Source organism: Antechinus flavipes, chromosome 4 (assembly GCF_016432865.1).
Source record: "Antechinus flavipes isolate AdamAnt ecotype Samford, QLD, Australia chromosome 4, AdamAnt_v2, whole genome shotgun sequence".
NCBI lineage: Eukaryota > Metazoa > Chordata > Mammalia > Dasyuromorphia > Dasyuridae > Antechinus > Antechinus flavipes.
Genome location: NC_067401.1, coordinates 389658530 through 389674357, shown reverse-complemented (window position 1 = coordinate 389674357; position 15828 = coordinate 389658530). Strand labels below are relative to the sequence as shown.

Below are 15828 nucleotides of genomic sequence, written 5' to 3'. Positions count from 1 at the left end.
AAGCAAAAAAGAGGGGTGTGTTTGGGTCATATTTTAATGAGTTATCTTTTAGATACGATGAGTCCAAGAGATGTTGAAGTCCATAAATTCTGTCTTAAGGCAGACACAATATTTTAGCTAAATTATATTTTCTTCTTGAGTCTAGCTCAATGACCTTTGTTGATTTAAATTATTTAGTCCTTTACCATGTACATTAATATCTGCTACATGTAGGGACATGTTTTCTTTGCAAATAAATTGTAGACTCTTTGTGGATAGACACACTGTTGCTTCCTGCCTAGTATTTCCCAAAACATCTCACACAGAGGAATTGAAGTAGCTCAAAAGAAACATGAGATGAACATATTTAAAGAATCTACCCCAGGTGTTCATACAGACTAATTTTGCCCAACCTGTGGTAGAATATTCCAAGCTCATATTGGTCTGATCAGCCATAGTCAGGCACAATGTAACTTGATTCTACCATGATAGTATGTCATTTTGATCCTTTTCAAGAAGGACAACAATTTAATCCAATATACTTAGGATTTTATCCTTAATATCTCTGAAGTTTCTATCTTGGAAGACAGACTTGCTTTCTAACAAACCATTCCTTGCTGTCTCCATCAGAGATAAAATATTGAATTGAATGAACCATGAGTCTGATCTCATATGTAGCAGATACTGCAAATATATGAACCTCTGAGTTTCTATCCCATAACTCTGAACCTTTTTCTTGATGATTCAGGATCATTATTAAGAGTATCATCACATCAGTGGTTGCTGAATTGTTTCAGACTCTTCATGATCCAATTTGGGATTTTCTCGGCAAAAATACTGGACTGATTGCCATTTCCTTCCTCATTCCAGATGAGGAAACTGAGACACAGCTAGAAAGTGTCTGAGGCTAGACTTAAACTCGGGAAGATGAATCTTCCTGATTCTAGCCACCAGCCACCTCCACTCCCATCCCCATCCACTGTGCTACCTCTGTTCTACTGAACTATTAAAAAGTGATGCTATTTAATTAAGACTTACAAAGGTGTGCAGGACATTTTGTCTCAATTCTACTCCTGGCAGACTGCAAACCAAAGAGCCAAAAAACAAGTAGAAGTACTCCTCTGCTTTTTAGAGTTCTTCTGTTAGGTATTAGTCACCTGTTTGTCTAGCTGCCTTCCTTTTAGCTTAGTTATCTATATGGTGATCTAAGGGTGGCTCCACCTGCCACGAGAATAGTGTACATGGGCATCGTGATACTTGTTCATTACTGAGAGAACTTGTTCCCTTATTTTGTTATTCACAGAACTGGCGAATTGAGATGATCAGAAGCCTAACTACAAAATAGGTGGGACATTTCTAATACATTTTGAGTCACAGATAAAGGCATTTATAGCAGTTACCTAAATCTATATTATATTTTCTATTTTGAAGTCAGTGTTTTATTAAGAAAATTAGCAAAAGTTGTTGTGAGAGGCATTGTGCAAGATTTAAATGGACACGTGGAAGACATTTATAGAAGTTGCCTAAGTTCATATTATATTTTTTCTAATGCAACTAAGTGACTTTATTTTTTTCATTAAAGCTTTTTATTTTCAAAACATATGCATGAATAATTTTTATATCAACCCTTGCATAACCTTGTGTTTTAAATTTCCCCTCCTTCCTCCCCCACCCCTTCCTCTAGATGGCAAGCAATCCAATATATCTCATACATGTTAAAATATATGTTAAATCCAATATATATAAATATATTTATATAATTATCTTGCTGCATAGGAAAAATCAGATCAAAAAGTAAGAAAACAAAATGCAAGCAAACAACAACAAAAAGATTGAGAATGTTATGTTGTGATATATTTTCTACTTTGAAATCGGTTCCTTATTAATGAAAACTAGCAAAAGTGTTGTGAGAGGTATTGTGAATCATGGAAACAAATTTAAATGGAATAAAAACTCACATGAAGAATTCAGTTTCCAATATTAGAGGTACCTATGGCACATTGAAGAGCAGCTAGGTAGTGCTGTAGATAGAGATCTGGGTTTGAAATAAGGAAGACACATCTCCCTAAATTCAAATCCGACCTCAGACACTTACTAGCTGTAAGACCCTGGACAAGTTACTTCACCCTGTTTACCTCAGTTTTCTCATCTGTAAAATGGTGCTGGAGAAGGAAATGGCCAACCACTCCAGTATCCTGTCCCCAAAAAATCCCAAAAGAGTCACAAGGAATCAGACATGACTGAAATGACTGAACAACAATAGAAAAGACACATCAAACCCTGTAATAACAAATGATAGAGTTCATTCATTCACTCATTCGTTCTATTCATTTTCTGGCCTCTCCTTTAGCCACACAACTCCTTCCTCAATCCCTTATTCTCATCAAATAACCTCATATTTTATTTTACTAAGGAGATGGAGGCCATTTATCTTGACCTTTTAAATCTCTCATTCTCCCTACAGCTGCTGGGTGATAAAATGTATAAAGCTTTGAAAGCTAAACAGAAAAGTTTATAGTTGATCCTAGAGGCACCAAGAAGTCACTGGGGTTGGTTGAGTAGGATAGTTATCTGGTCAGATATATACTTAAAGGCAGTCACAGCCAGAGCTTAATAAATGTTTATTGAATAAATACAGGTTCTTTCAGTCTTGTGTTAGTGAATCCATTGAGCAGTGGAATGCCCAGCATCTTTTTTCTTATACTACCTGCCTATTCATTCAAAAGCAATTGGTACGTGGGTCTCCCAGCTAGCACAGTGGAATCAGCAGGGTGAGTTCCAGTCAACCTCAGACGCTTGTTGTGTGATCCTGGGCAAGTCACTTAACCCTGATTGCTTTTATTTTTTAAGTCAATCACTACTGAAATACATATCAAGACTGAAAAAATGGGGGGGGGAATCTTTCTTCAAGACATGATACTTTTATAGAAGGAGTTCTAGCATTAAAGTCAGAAAGCAAAGATTCACATCCTATCTTTGTCATTTAAGATCCAAGACTTAGAGCTGGAAGGGACCTCAGAGACAATCTAATCCAATCCCCTTGTTTTACAGGAAAATAAAGCCTCAGGGAAGTTAAGTGAGTTTGGCCAAAGTCTTAATTATCAAAGGTAGAATTTAAACTCTGGCCCTCAGATTTAGGAATCAGTAAACGTTCCTTCCACTGTACCCTGTTGTTTCCTTTTAAGTATTCAGTCAATCAATCACAAAACATTTATTAAGTTCCTATCTTGTGCCAGATATTGTGCTAAACACTGGGGAGAGGAAGAAAAGCCAAAGACAGTTTCTGCCCTATAAGAGTTTACAGTCTAGTGGAGGAGAGGCAGCTAGATAATGCAGTGAATAGAGGACCTGAGTCCAAATTCAACCTCAGGCCTATTACTGTGTGATTCTGGCCAAGTTGTTTAACCTCAATTGACTTAAAAAAAAATGGGGAAGATAATATAGAAACCAACCTTTACAAAGAAGATATATAGAGAACAAATAGGAAACAATAAACAAAGGGAAAATGCTAAAATTAAATGATATCAGGAAAAAAAACTCCTTATAGAAAGTAGGATTTTAGCTGGAGACTTAGGGTAGATAGACACCCATTTTGTGTGTAGGTATATATGTATATAAACACACATACATACTTATACCTGTGTGTGTGTGTGTCTATATGTGTATGTACAAATATATAAAATTAAGAATTAAGATGATCAGAAATCTAACTATAAAACAGGAAAAGTATTACAAATATGGTTTACCTATCTATTCCATATTGTGAATATATATACATATATGTAATTTGTGTGCAAACATGGGTAATTCACTCTCTGGTCTTCAGGGTCCCTATTTGTAAAATGGGAAAGGTGGACAACAAGGTCTCTGAAGTTCCTCCAGCTCTAAATCCATGACCCTAGAGTGTGTTGGCATGGGAACTGAGTCTGATGCAAGATCACCCCATTAGTTAATCATTCTCTCAGGACCATTTGTTGAATATCTACAGTGTAGAACCCTATTTGAAGATAGGTTCTCGGGAAAGGGGGATGGTGAGCATCATTGGCACAGTTGAACAGGAAGTACATTCTAAAAAGAGGAGACGATATTTGCACTGGTCAGTATGTGCAAGGTACAATGTGCAAGGAAATTAATTCTCTTTTCTGGAGGAGTACCACCTTCTATAAAAATCCTTTCCTAATATTAATACTAATTTTATTAATAATAGAATCTTTCCTCTTGATTATCTCCAATTTGTGCTATCTATAGCTTTTTTGATCGTAATTATTTATCCATCATCTCCATTAAATTGTGTCGAAAGTAGCAGTAAACTTTTGCCATTCTTTCTATCTCTAGACTTAATATAGTATCTAAAATGGAGAGCTGCTTAACAAATGCTTATTAGTAATGAGAAGGGAGGTCCATGAGATAGGAAAAAATCAATTAGTGAACAACTTTAAAGCACTTGATGAAGAGTTTGAATATATATGAAGAAATATTAAAAGAAGCTGATTCAGTCCTCTGTGTTTATAATGGAGAAAGAGAAAATGGGAGGAAGAGAAATCATCTGGAAAACTACTGCAATAGTTAAGGCATGAAGTGCTAAAGCCTTGACTTCTAGCACCTTGGTGAAAGTGTGAAAGCCCCTACTCACCTCCTATCCCCCTCCCCAGCTCATCCCCAATGAAAGAGCTCATCCTGGAGCACACCCCTTACCACTCACTCAATAAAAAAGAGAAATAAGCCAAGCTGCCCTATTTCCCTGGTAACACATGATAAAGACAGTTTATTGCATTATGAAATAACAGTAACCCAATTATGAAGTCCATCAGCATCTCTGCTGCTTATCTCGACCTAGTCAAGAACCTGTCATTTATAAATCTTTTGTGTATTGCATCAATCAAGAAGGGAGTTTTACTGGCTGTTAATTCTCTAGTGCGGTACTGTTTTTGGAGCTGGTTTAATCATTGCTAGTGTTAAATCATTTTTCTTGGACTTTGTAGCAGTTTATTGTGGAGGTTATAGATAACCATCAAACTCTTTTTAATAGCAGTCATAGACTCAAGCCCTTGCATGCCCCTTTTCCATAGTGATTGCCACATAGTAGGTGTGCAATGAATTTTTTTAAATGTGATTCTGTTTTTTATCCTCCAAGGAATTATATATGTATTAAAAAGATAATGAAATTAATTTTTAAGTATTTGGTATTATTAACATTATGAGTTTTGAGTATTCAGGATTCAAATTATTCAAAGCTTATAGAAATCAATTCAGCCTTAACCACAAAAGGGCACTTCTGATTTGGTCATTAAATATCCTCTGAAGTCTTATCTGTTAACAAAAGACAAAATGACTTACTAATTAATGGCTAACATAAAATCACAGTCATATTCACACTACTTATCAGAAATGAAACATTAACTTGATTTTGTGTAGCTGGAGAGTATAAAATATCAGAATGGAGGCAATGTGTTATAATAGAAAAGCTGAATTCAAAACCTGACTCTGTTGGTATGTAGTGTTTAGCAAATCACTTAAAATTTCCTGATTTGCAGAATAGGAAAATTGAACCATCTGGTCCCTGAGACCCCTTATCACTCCACATCTTTCTTCCTAGGAACATGCCAGTAACTCTCAGCCAAATGCTCACCCAACTGTACAATCCTCAAAGCCTAGGAAAAGCTTGATTCTAAGTAGATCGATTTTTAAAAACTCCTTTTACTAGGAAAACTGACATAAAATCTCAGTTATTTCAAGCATTTATTAAAAGTTGGGTTGTGAGGAAAGAACAATGAAGTGTTGATAAGGATGAAGTCTGCCCAGGAGAGATAATACACATTTTTCTTCATTTTGGTGTTTACTAAACTCACTGTTCTTCTGAGAAAGCAAAAGTTTATAATGATTAACAATTCTGAGTTGTGGGAAGTTATTCCCTACAACAATCTGTTTCTTGTATGACTTTAGACTCTCAGCTATCACATCAATACAAAGAGTTTCTCAGATGACTAACTTAGCATTTCTGAGATAAAGTCCTTCCTTTATCATAACTGATAATGCAGGATTATATAGGATAGTGTAGCCAACTGTGTGTGTGTGTTCACTGTATAATTTAAATGATTTTCCCAACTTCTCCCACCCCACCTTTGCATTCTCTATCCCCAGTGCTATCCCCCATGCCACTCTGGATTGTTTTATTGACAGTGTTTATACCTTGAGAATCTATTCAACATAAGTACATTATTCACCATTTTTTCTCTTATTTTCTTAATGAAAATGATCTTGAGAATGATCTCAAACTTCTTATCTTCAGATAGTGAAGAATTGATATCATATTAACTCTTTCCTCTTATTCATGGCTATGATAGACATGCATAAAGTTTATTATCCTCTCTGACATAATAGAGCTCACAATGAAGCAGCCCTTGACTTCCTTGTTGTTGCAAAATATCAAGTAATTGTTTATGAAAATAATCAAAGTATAAATTCTTCCAGAAAATCTTCTCCATATCCAATCAGGTTGTCAAGTTCTATTGTTTCTCCTTTTATATTCACATATACCCCCTTCTCTCCTCTGCTACTACCTGCAGGTCCTCATCTTCTCACATCTGAACTAAGCCATAGTCTCCTGGTTAGTTACCTTAACTCAAAGCTTCTCTCCACTCATTTATCTTCCACTCAGCTATCAAAGAGATCTTCTTAAGGTACAGGTCTGATAGCATCATCCACCCCATTCAATAAACTCCAGTAGTTAGCCAGGTGCCACAATGGATAGAGTGCCAGTTCTGGAATAAGAACTTGAGTTCAAATCCAGTCTCAAATACTTATTATGTGACCCTATGCCTCCCCCCAAAAAGAAAATCACTCTAGGAAGTTTTAAATAACCAACTAGTAATTAAAAATCTTTAAAAAATAATGAAGACTTATAAAAGCATTACCTGAGAGGTAGTCATGTTGCAGGGGACATAAAGAACTGGTCTCAAATCAGTAAGACCTGTCTCTGTAACCAGGGCAAGTCTTTTTTTGTTTGTTTGTTTGTTTTGCTGAGGCAATTGGAGTTAAGTGACTTGCCCAGGGTCACACAGATAGGAAGTGTTAAGTGTCTGAGGTCAGATTTAAACTTAGGTCTTCCTGACTTAAGGGCTGGTGCTCTATCAACTGTGCCACTTAGCTGCCCCCTGGGCAAGTCTTATGTTGTTAGTTCTATGAGAGCAGGAGCTTTCTTTATCTCTTTTTTATTCAGTGCCTGGCACATAGTAGGCACTTAATAAATATTGATTGATTAACTGATTAAATTAACTTTTTAGTGCCCAGGTGACTCTAAGTCTAAAACTTGCCTAGTAGTGTCTGACCTACATTGGTAAAGGAGGTTCTTTATGCCCATAACATCACAGATTGAGTCCAAAACAAAAAATGGCTATTATATTTATTAATCCAGCCATTGACAGCGGACCCTGTGCAATCCACAGGGAGAGACATACAAAGAATCAAAGCCATATTCTCAAGTCTCAGACAGCTTACGATCTGGGAATAGAGGTCAGAGTCAAGAAAAGACTAGAAGCCAGGAAATCTTAGATGAATAAGTACTGATTCATATGATCTAGGTGTATTAGATTTGGGTTCCCATGGCAATAGCTAAAGGAAAAAAAAATACAAACAGGAGCTAGGAGGAAAGCTGTTGTTTTGCAGAACCTGCCCCTCTCCCCCTTTCTTTCTTTATGTTGGGTGTAAATACATTCTCTTTAACAAATGCAAAGTGATAAAGGTAGTCAGAGTTCTGATTTCACAATTTTACATGGAGTTGTATTTGAAAAGGTGTTTTTCTATACCTCTTCCTGGTTCCATTTTTTGTGAAAAGAGATGATATAAAATTTGGATGGAGAGCTGTAGCTTTACAGTTATAAGTTTAGTTTTCCTTCTATTGCTGCAAGATTTTTTTGTTTCATTTTGCTATTCCTTCCCATATTCTTCCATCTGGAAAATGGGGCTAATGGATGCCTCTGTTGTGAGTCTTCATGAAACAACACTGATACAATATTTTGAACTCCTAAGACAAAGAAGCAACCTAAATCTAAGATGGAGATAATATTATGCCACAAAAAATAAAACATTCTGCTTGTAGGTAGGATGTCTTAAGTTCAAATCTTGTCTTAGACACTTAGCTGTGTTATCCTAGGCAAGTTACTTACCTTCTCTCAGCCTTACATTTCTCATCTATAAAATGGGGATAATAATAGTATCTCCTTCTCAGGGTAATTATGAAGATTAAATGAAATGATGCACTTTGTAAAGCTTAAAACATTATGTAAAGGCTAGTTACTACTTTTTATTAGGAATAAATTACTTAAACTGATAAATTATTAGGATAATCTATTCAAGAATATATTATTATTTTGTTAGAAATAAAATCATTAATCATGATGAAGGCATGCCATTGTATGAGCATACTAACTACTACTGTTAGTAACTTTGTAATAATCCTATTTGCTGGAATAGTAATGTCATAAATTACAGAAAAGTAAAACAAAGTTTGAATGGAAGTCTCACTTTCTCATGCTCTTTTTCCCTCTCTCTCTCTCTCTTTTCCTCTCTCTCTCCTACTTTCTGTCTGTCTGTCTCTCTCCCTCTCCCCCTCTCTATCTCTGTCTCTCTATCTGTTTGTCTGTCTGTCTCTTAGTGCTAGAGATACAAAAAGAGGCAAAAGACAACAAGGAGCTTACAGTCTAGTAAAGAAGACAACATTCAAACAAATAGTTTTTATTCAGATAAATAGGAAATAATCAGGAGAGGAAAAGTTAGAGTTAATCCCTCATTTTACAGAGGACAATATTGAAACCAGACTAGCTTGAATTCGAATACAGGTCCTCTCACTGCATATTTAACATGAAAACAAGGTGGAATCTATGTAAGCAGCTGCAACTAGAGTTTCACCAATAACAATTACATTTGTACATAGTTAAATGATTTAATGAATAATGCTTTGAGAAATTTTAATACTTCCTTGGGATAAGGAGTGGAAACATTGTAAAGGGCTTTGCAAATATTAAAATATTATTTATATGCTAACATTAAATTAGCATGTAGATTGGAAACACTGAAGAGGGCAAAGCATGAGGAGGCACCTCCATCTATCCAAATTTAGTTTGATGACTCCAAGGACTTCACTGGGAAAGAAAGACAGAGATAGATAGGTGGGGGAGGAAAGGTAGAAGGAGAGGGAGAGGGAGAGGGAGAAGGAGAGAGAGAGGGAGGGAGGAAAGAAGAGAGAGAGAGAGAGAGAGAGAGAGAGAGAGAGAGAGAGAGAGAAGCGAGACAGAGAGAAATGAGATAGACAGACACAAACAGATCTAAATATAGATTGGCCTAACTTTTACTGATGAATGTGTACATATATTTACCATTTTGATATTTCAGATGAGGGAAGAATTTGAGAACAATAAATAACATTTATATAGTGCTTTATATATCTTATCCCATTTGAATCTCCAAATGAAATTTGAATTTAGAATCTCTGATTCAAAATCCAATAACCTCTTCACTGTAGCACTGTACCACTGTAACTCTTAATTTTCTTTTATATAAATTCTGTCCCTAGACAACAAGACATAAGATATCAAGGAGAAAGGCCTGGAAGACCTGGGCAAAATTCTGCTTCTAACACAAACTAGCTGTATAATCATGGGCAAATTACTTAATTCTTCAGTGCCTCAAGTAAATCTCTAAAAATTTAAGTTACTCAGAAACTGCCAATATACATCAGTAGAGGGAATTTCCACACTGAGAGTTCTCTACACTGATGATTTCACTGAATTAATTTTTTTTTCTCCCATTTGGCTGCCTGAAAGAACAAAATATTTACTTCTTTCAATGCTCATTCAATAAATTAACCTTCAGGTGAATAAATATGGACTACTTAGGATTATTATAATGGTGCCTGTGGATCGCTCACTATTTCGCAATCTAAGATGCCCAAACCTTTCACGAGCAGACCTTAATTGCTCTATTAATGTTCTATCTACCATTCTAATGGATTGCCTTTTCCTAGCAGTTCATTGATCATAAATACTTTAAGTATTTATACATAGCCTGAGTTCCTTTTGTTTTGAAAAATAATGATCTGCTTGGTTAAGATCTGAATAAGTATACAGTGTTATCCTTAAATCACTCAAACAAGCCAGTTTTCTCTAAACTGAAACTTATGCACAAAAATATATGTGTGTATATGTACATGTAATAAAATTCCTTCTGTTTCTTTTACAGGTTGATGACCAAATGAAACTGCTTCAGAACTGCTGGAGTGAGCTCTTAATTCTTGATCACATTTACCGACAAGTGGTACATGGAAAGGAAGGCTCAATATTTCTGGTTACTGGGCAACAAGTGAGTGTGGCGGCACTGCAGGGGAAAGTGTCTTTTTATTAAGTATGTTCAAAATGGCTGGAATCTAACTCATTCAGAAGCACTTCTGTGCTTCAAAATGGACAGATTGGCTCCACACAATTTAGAAGAGATGACTTTGTGTACTCTGTTCCTAATCTAATGATTATGGCTAAACTTGCAAAAAGCAAACATAATCATGAGCACTCTCCTTTTTTCTGATGTGATGTATTCTGTGATTATTAGAAGTTATAAGAAAGCTATTTCAAAGAGTTCTGATTCTTGGGTGGACAGACAGATAATCAATAGACATGTAGGTCAATTCACAGCCAACAGATAGGAGATGATAGATAGATAGATAGATAGATAGATAGATAGATAGATAGAAGGAAGAGAAAGATGAATGATAGATACTAGATGATATTAAATTGTGAGCTTCTTGAGAGCAGGAACAGTCTTTTGCCTTTTTTTTTTTTTTATATCTGCAGTACTTAGCACAGTGCCTGACCCAGAGTAGGTGCTTATTAAATGTTTTTTGATTGATATTAGTCAACTGATGGTATATAAATATAAGGTAAGGAAGACAGAAACAGACACAAAGAGAGACCAGAGAAATGAAAGAAAAGAATGAAAGAAAGGGAAAAAGAGAGAAAGGAAGGAAGGAAGAAAGAAGGAAGGAAGGAAGGAAGGAAGGAAGGAAGGAAGGAAGGAAGGAAGGAAGGAAGGAAGGAAGGAAGGAAGGAAGGAAGGAAGGAAGGAAGGAAGAAGGAAGGAAGGAAGGAAGGAAGAAAGAAGGAAGGAAAGAAGGAAGGAAGAAAGAAGGAAGAAAGAAGGAAGGAAGAAAGAAGGAAGGAAAGAAGGAAGGAAGAAAGAAGGAAGGAAAGAAGGAAGGAAGGAAGGAAGGAAGGAAGGAAGAAGAAGGAAGGAAGGAAGAAGGAAGGAAGGAAGGAAGGGAAAAAGGAAGGAAGGAAGGAAGGAAAGAAGGAAGGAAGGAAGGAAGGAAGGAAGGAAGGAAGGAAGGAAGAAAGAAGGAAGGAAAGAAGGAAGAAGGAAGGAAGGAAGGAAGGAAGGAAGGAAGGAAGGAAAGAAGGAAGGAAGGAAGGAAGGAAGGAAGGAAACAAAGCATCGGAAGATAGCAAGATGGCCTCTGCCCTCAAGGAACTGACATTCAGTAACTAACAAGGATCTAAAAGGGAGTGAATGCTGCTTATAGCATATAGATTGACTTGGTGCTGGTGTCCAGGAAATGAGTTAGACTCCTGGGGGAAAAAAGGTCCCCTGGGGAGGGTCCTGTAGATAGTTCTCAAGATCCAGATTAATTCAGCATATAGTTATAAAGAAACTATCGCATGCTAGCACTGAGGATACAAAGTAAATAATCCCTCCCTTCAAGGGATTTACATTTTACTGGAAAAAGAAGTGAAGGGAAGGTTAGGAGCTTAACATGTATGTGTGTCTGTGTGTGTCTGTGTGTGTGTGAGAGAGAGAGAGAAAGAGACAAACAGACAGACAGAGATAGAGAGACACACAGTGAGAAAAAGAGACACTCACAGAAAGAGAGACAGACAGATGAGATGAGGGAAGGGAGGGCAGGGGAGGAGATCCAGAAGAAAAATTGCTGAATTTAGATAGAGGGCCTGAATTTGAACTTGCCAGTTACTGTATATGAACAAGATATTTCACCTCTCAGTCTATTTTTCCATATGAAAAATGAAAGGGTTGGACAAAATGACTTCCAAGGTCTTTTTCAGTTCTTAATCTATTATCCAATATACATAAAAATTATGTAATACACCATAATATCAAGAGGAAACAAGCACTAGTAGTTGAAGGAAATCAGAAAAGGCTTCATGGAACAGATGGCACCTGAGATAAGACTTAAAGGAAGAGAAGATTTCCTAAAGGTAGGAAGAAGAGGGAATAGATTTCAACTATGGTGGATAGTTTGTATAAAGGCACAAGGGTGGAAGTTGGAGTGCCATGTTTAGGGAAATGCTAATAATTCAGTTTGGCTGAAACTTTGAGTAGATGAAGGGATGTAATATGAAATAAGGTTTTAAAAGCAGGGCTTGAGCCAGAGTCTGTTAAATTGCTTTTTAAAAATATTTTGATAAGTATATTTCAATATAATTTGTTTCCTTCATAATCCTATGTATTTTACTTTATATACTTCAAAACTGGAATCTGTAGGCTGACTACCAAAGACAGTCTCTTTCTCTGTCTCTGTCTCTCTGCCTCTCTCTTTCTCTCTCTGTCTTTCTCTCTCTTTCTCTCTCTGTCTCTCATATATACATACTCATACCCACACACATGGTCAGAAAAGAAAAAAGCAATTTACATTCAAATTGTACATAATAGATTTTTAGTTTCATGTGCAATGTTTTAGGGAAACAACAATCTCACTGTAGAAACATTCATAGCTAACATTTGGGAAACAATATTTAAATGGATCTGGGATCTCAATGATGTGGGCATTCCTTCCAGTAGTATGGATTGCGTCTCATTCTCTCAAAATTTCACTATGAAGGGTTCTCCTAGTGTTCCAGGAGACCTCCTTAACTGCTTTTGACATTTCCAAGGATATAAATGAGACACTTGGGTTAGCCCTCACGCCTGCCACAAGACCAGCCATTTTTCTTTTTTGAGCATGTAGTATTTCTTTGATCATCATTCCTCCATCATTTTTTCCCTTCATCATTCAATTAAAAAGTGCAAAATTATGTAAATGTGGTTATAAATAGAAATGGAATTAAGAAAGAAAAGAAGTCATTTGGAGTTGTTGTCCAAGGAAGACTCTAGCAAAAAAAAAAAAGATAAATCTTGAACTGGGCCCTGAAAATAGGGATATTGGAAAAGTGCGGGGAGAACAGGAAGGGCATTATAGATGAAAAGCATGGTGGCAGATACCAAGATAGACATGGATAAGGAGCCAGTGATCCAATCAGTACTCGAGATTTATGTTAGGAATTAGTTTTAAAAAAAAAATGAAAAGCCTTTCATATTTCTTGATCTATCTGAAATTGAGCTAAGAATAAAATTCTGTAAGATTTTATGTATTCCTTATACTGAAAAGCTCATTCATAGTTAGATTTTTGTTTAGCACTTTAATATTTGCAAAATACTTCACATATTTCTCATTGTAATCTCACAACAATGCTGGAAAGTAGATGCTATTATTATCCTCATTTTTACAGATGAGAGAAACTGAGGCAGTCAGTGATGAAGTGACTTGCCCACAGTGACATAACTAACTATTAAATATTAGAGGCTAGATTTGAACTTGAGTTCCACTAGAGCTCCATCCATTGTACCATTTAGCTGCTTGCAACTCTTGGACTCAAAAAATTATAACTTCACATGTGACCCAGGATACTTGATATTATATTCTATTATTGGCTAGAGTATTAAAATGAACGTCCAATAAATTGTTTATTTTATTCCACTGGATCCCACCTTTTTGAGTACACTGACTTATTCTGTAATTATTATATTTTTCCTTTAGTCATTTTTTTACAATGCTTCCAGATAATGAATGTTTATGTGATGGTAACAATATAGTATATATTTGAATATAAGAGACAATGTTCTACCTTTATATTACCTGACTTACAATACAGAAATCAAAAATCTGGTTCTCTAGTAGGGCTTCTTAAGTTTTTCCACTTGTGACCTCTTTTTGCCTGAGAAATTTTTGCATGACCCTGGGCATACAGGTATGTGAAATAGATATAGAAACCAAACATTTGCTGATAATAAAGCCCAATTTTGTGACCCCCCCCCCACATTCATTTATGTGACCCTACATGGTGTCCCAAATCACAATTTAAGAAGCTAGGCTCTAGATTTTATTTTTTTAATTCCTAGTGTACCTGATACTCTTTCAGAATCTCTATTCTGCTTCTTCTCCAAGAGTTTACCTTTTCTATCAACTCCTCCAAATCCACTTCTCCACATCCACTTTCTTACTTTCAATATCTTTTTATCTACTAGCTCCCATATGCCTATAAACATACTTAGGTCTGCCCCATTCTTAAATGGTACTAAACCACATCCCACCAACATAGCCAGTAAGTTTAACCCCCCAATATCCTTATCCATCAGTTTAACCATCAATTCTGTCAATTCAACCACTCTGTCAATTTTTCATATCTAGGCCATTCTCTAAGGTCATCAGCCTAGTTCAGTGTCTTTTCCCCTCCCATCTATGCTTTTAAAATAACCTCCTAATTAAGTTCCCTGCCTCAAACATTTCCCCTGTAATCTGTTTTCTAAGCAACTACCAAAATAATCTCAAAGTCTAAATCTATAGCTCAAGAATTTTCAGTAACTCCCCGGTACTTCTGAATTTAAATACAAAATTCTCAACTTAGCATTTAGAGCCTTTTGGAATTTCATTCTAATTTCTACCTTGGAAGGTTTTTATTCCTATTGCTACCTTCATGTAATCTACAATTCAGTCAAAATGGCCCACTTTTTCCCTGAACCAGCATTCTAACTCTCCACCTCCATGCCTTTGTAGAAGCTGGCCCTCAGACTTAGAATGTTCTCTCTTCATCTCTGTCTTATAGAAACCTTAATTTTCCATCTCTTTCACAAAATCTTTTCTGCTTCTCCTATTAGTGCTTTCTCCTTCCTCACATTGTTTACTTATCTGCTTACATGTATAGCTCAGTTGAATGCAAGCTCCAAGAGGTCAGGTAATTTGTTCATTCCTTTATGTTTTGGATCACTAGAACCTAACACTTGTACTTAATAGACACAGGTTAAAGGATTGTTGAAGTGAAAGAAATTGCATTTAATCCCAGGATTCAATTCTTTGACAAAAGGTTACCCAACCTAAGAATCTAATTACTGCACATAGGACCATTTAAACTAGAAGCAGCCCTAGAAAAACAAACACAGCAAACAAATTAATTTGATTTCAGTTCAGTTCAAGTTTCAGAAATAAAAATGGACTTCTTATAAATTTCTCTCAAAGTATTCCCATCCCTGTTCTTCAGAAATATTCTGGTTTTTCATTTTATTTCAGCACTAAGTGCTATCCCTCAGCAAGAGGAATTACTGTTTCAAAACAAAATAAAGTTGAATGAGTGCACTTTTCATCTCTGAATTTCAAAACCAAAAATAAAAACTGGATTTCACTTTGTTCCTAAAATCTTAAAGTGCTATATAAATTCTAGCAATTAATTGTATATTATTTTGGATTCCCATATTGCCTAGTTATAACCTCAAACCATACCATAGGTAACATTCAATGATCAAAAGCAAAACAAAACTTAACTGATTTCCTATTGGGATACCAATTTTTTTTTATTCTATTGCTAAATCAGCCCAGTTACCCTGATTCCTTGTCCTTGAAAGAGGAGATAAAGCAATTTTTGTATATATTTTTGGGGTGAATAGTACTACAGAATACTTGGATTATATACACTGGATAATGAGACATTAATCCAATGAAACTTCTCACTTCTTGTTATAAACTAAGAGTCCAATGGC

The 15828-nt window shown here is 35.8% G+C and overlaps 1 protein-coding gene across 1 annotated transcript in view; it reads left to right on the top strand.

Annotated features, from left to right (window-relative positions):
* NR5A2 (nuclear receptor subfamily 5 group A member 2) overlaps positions 1-15828 on the top strand; it is a 172968-nt gene that overhangs the window by 75268 nt on the left and 81872 nt on the right. The window contains exon 6 of the mRNA XM_051998699.1: positions 10216-10335. Within this exon, the coding sequence (XP_051854659.1) occupies positions 10216-10335 (120 nt within the window). The remainder of the gene's footprint in view (positions 1-10215; positions 10336-15828) is intronic.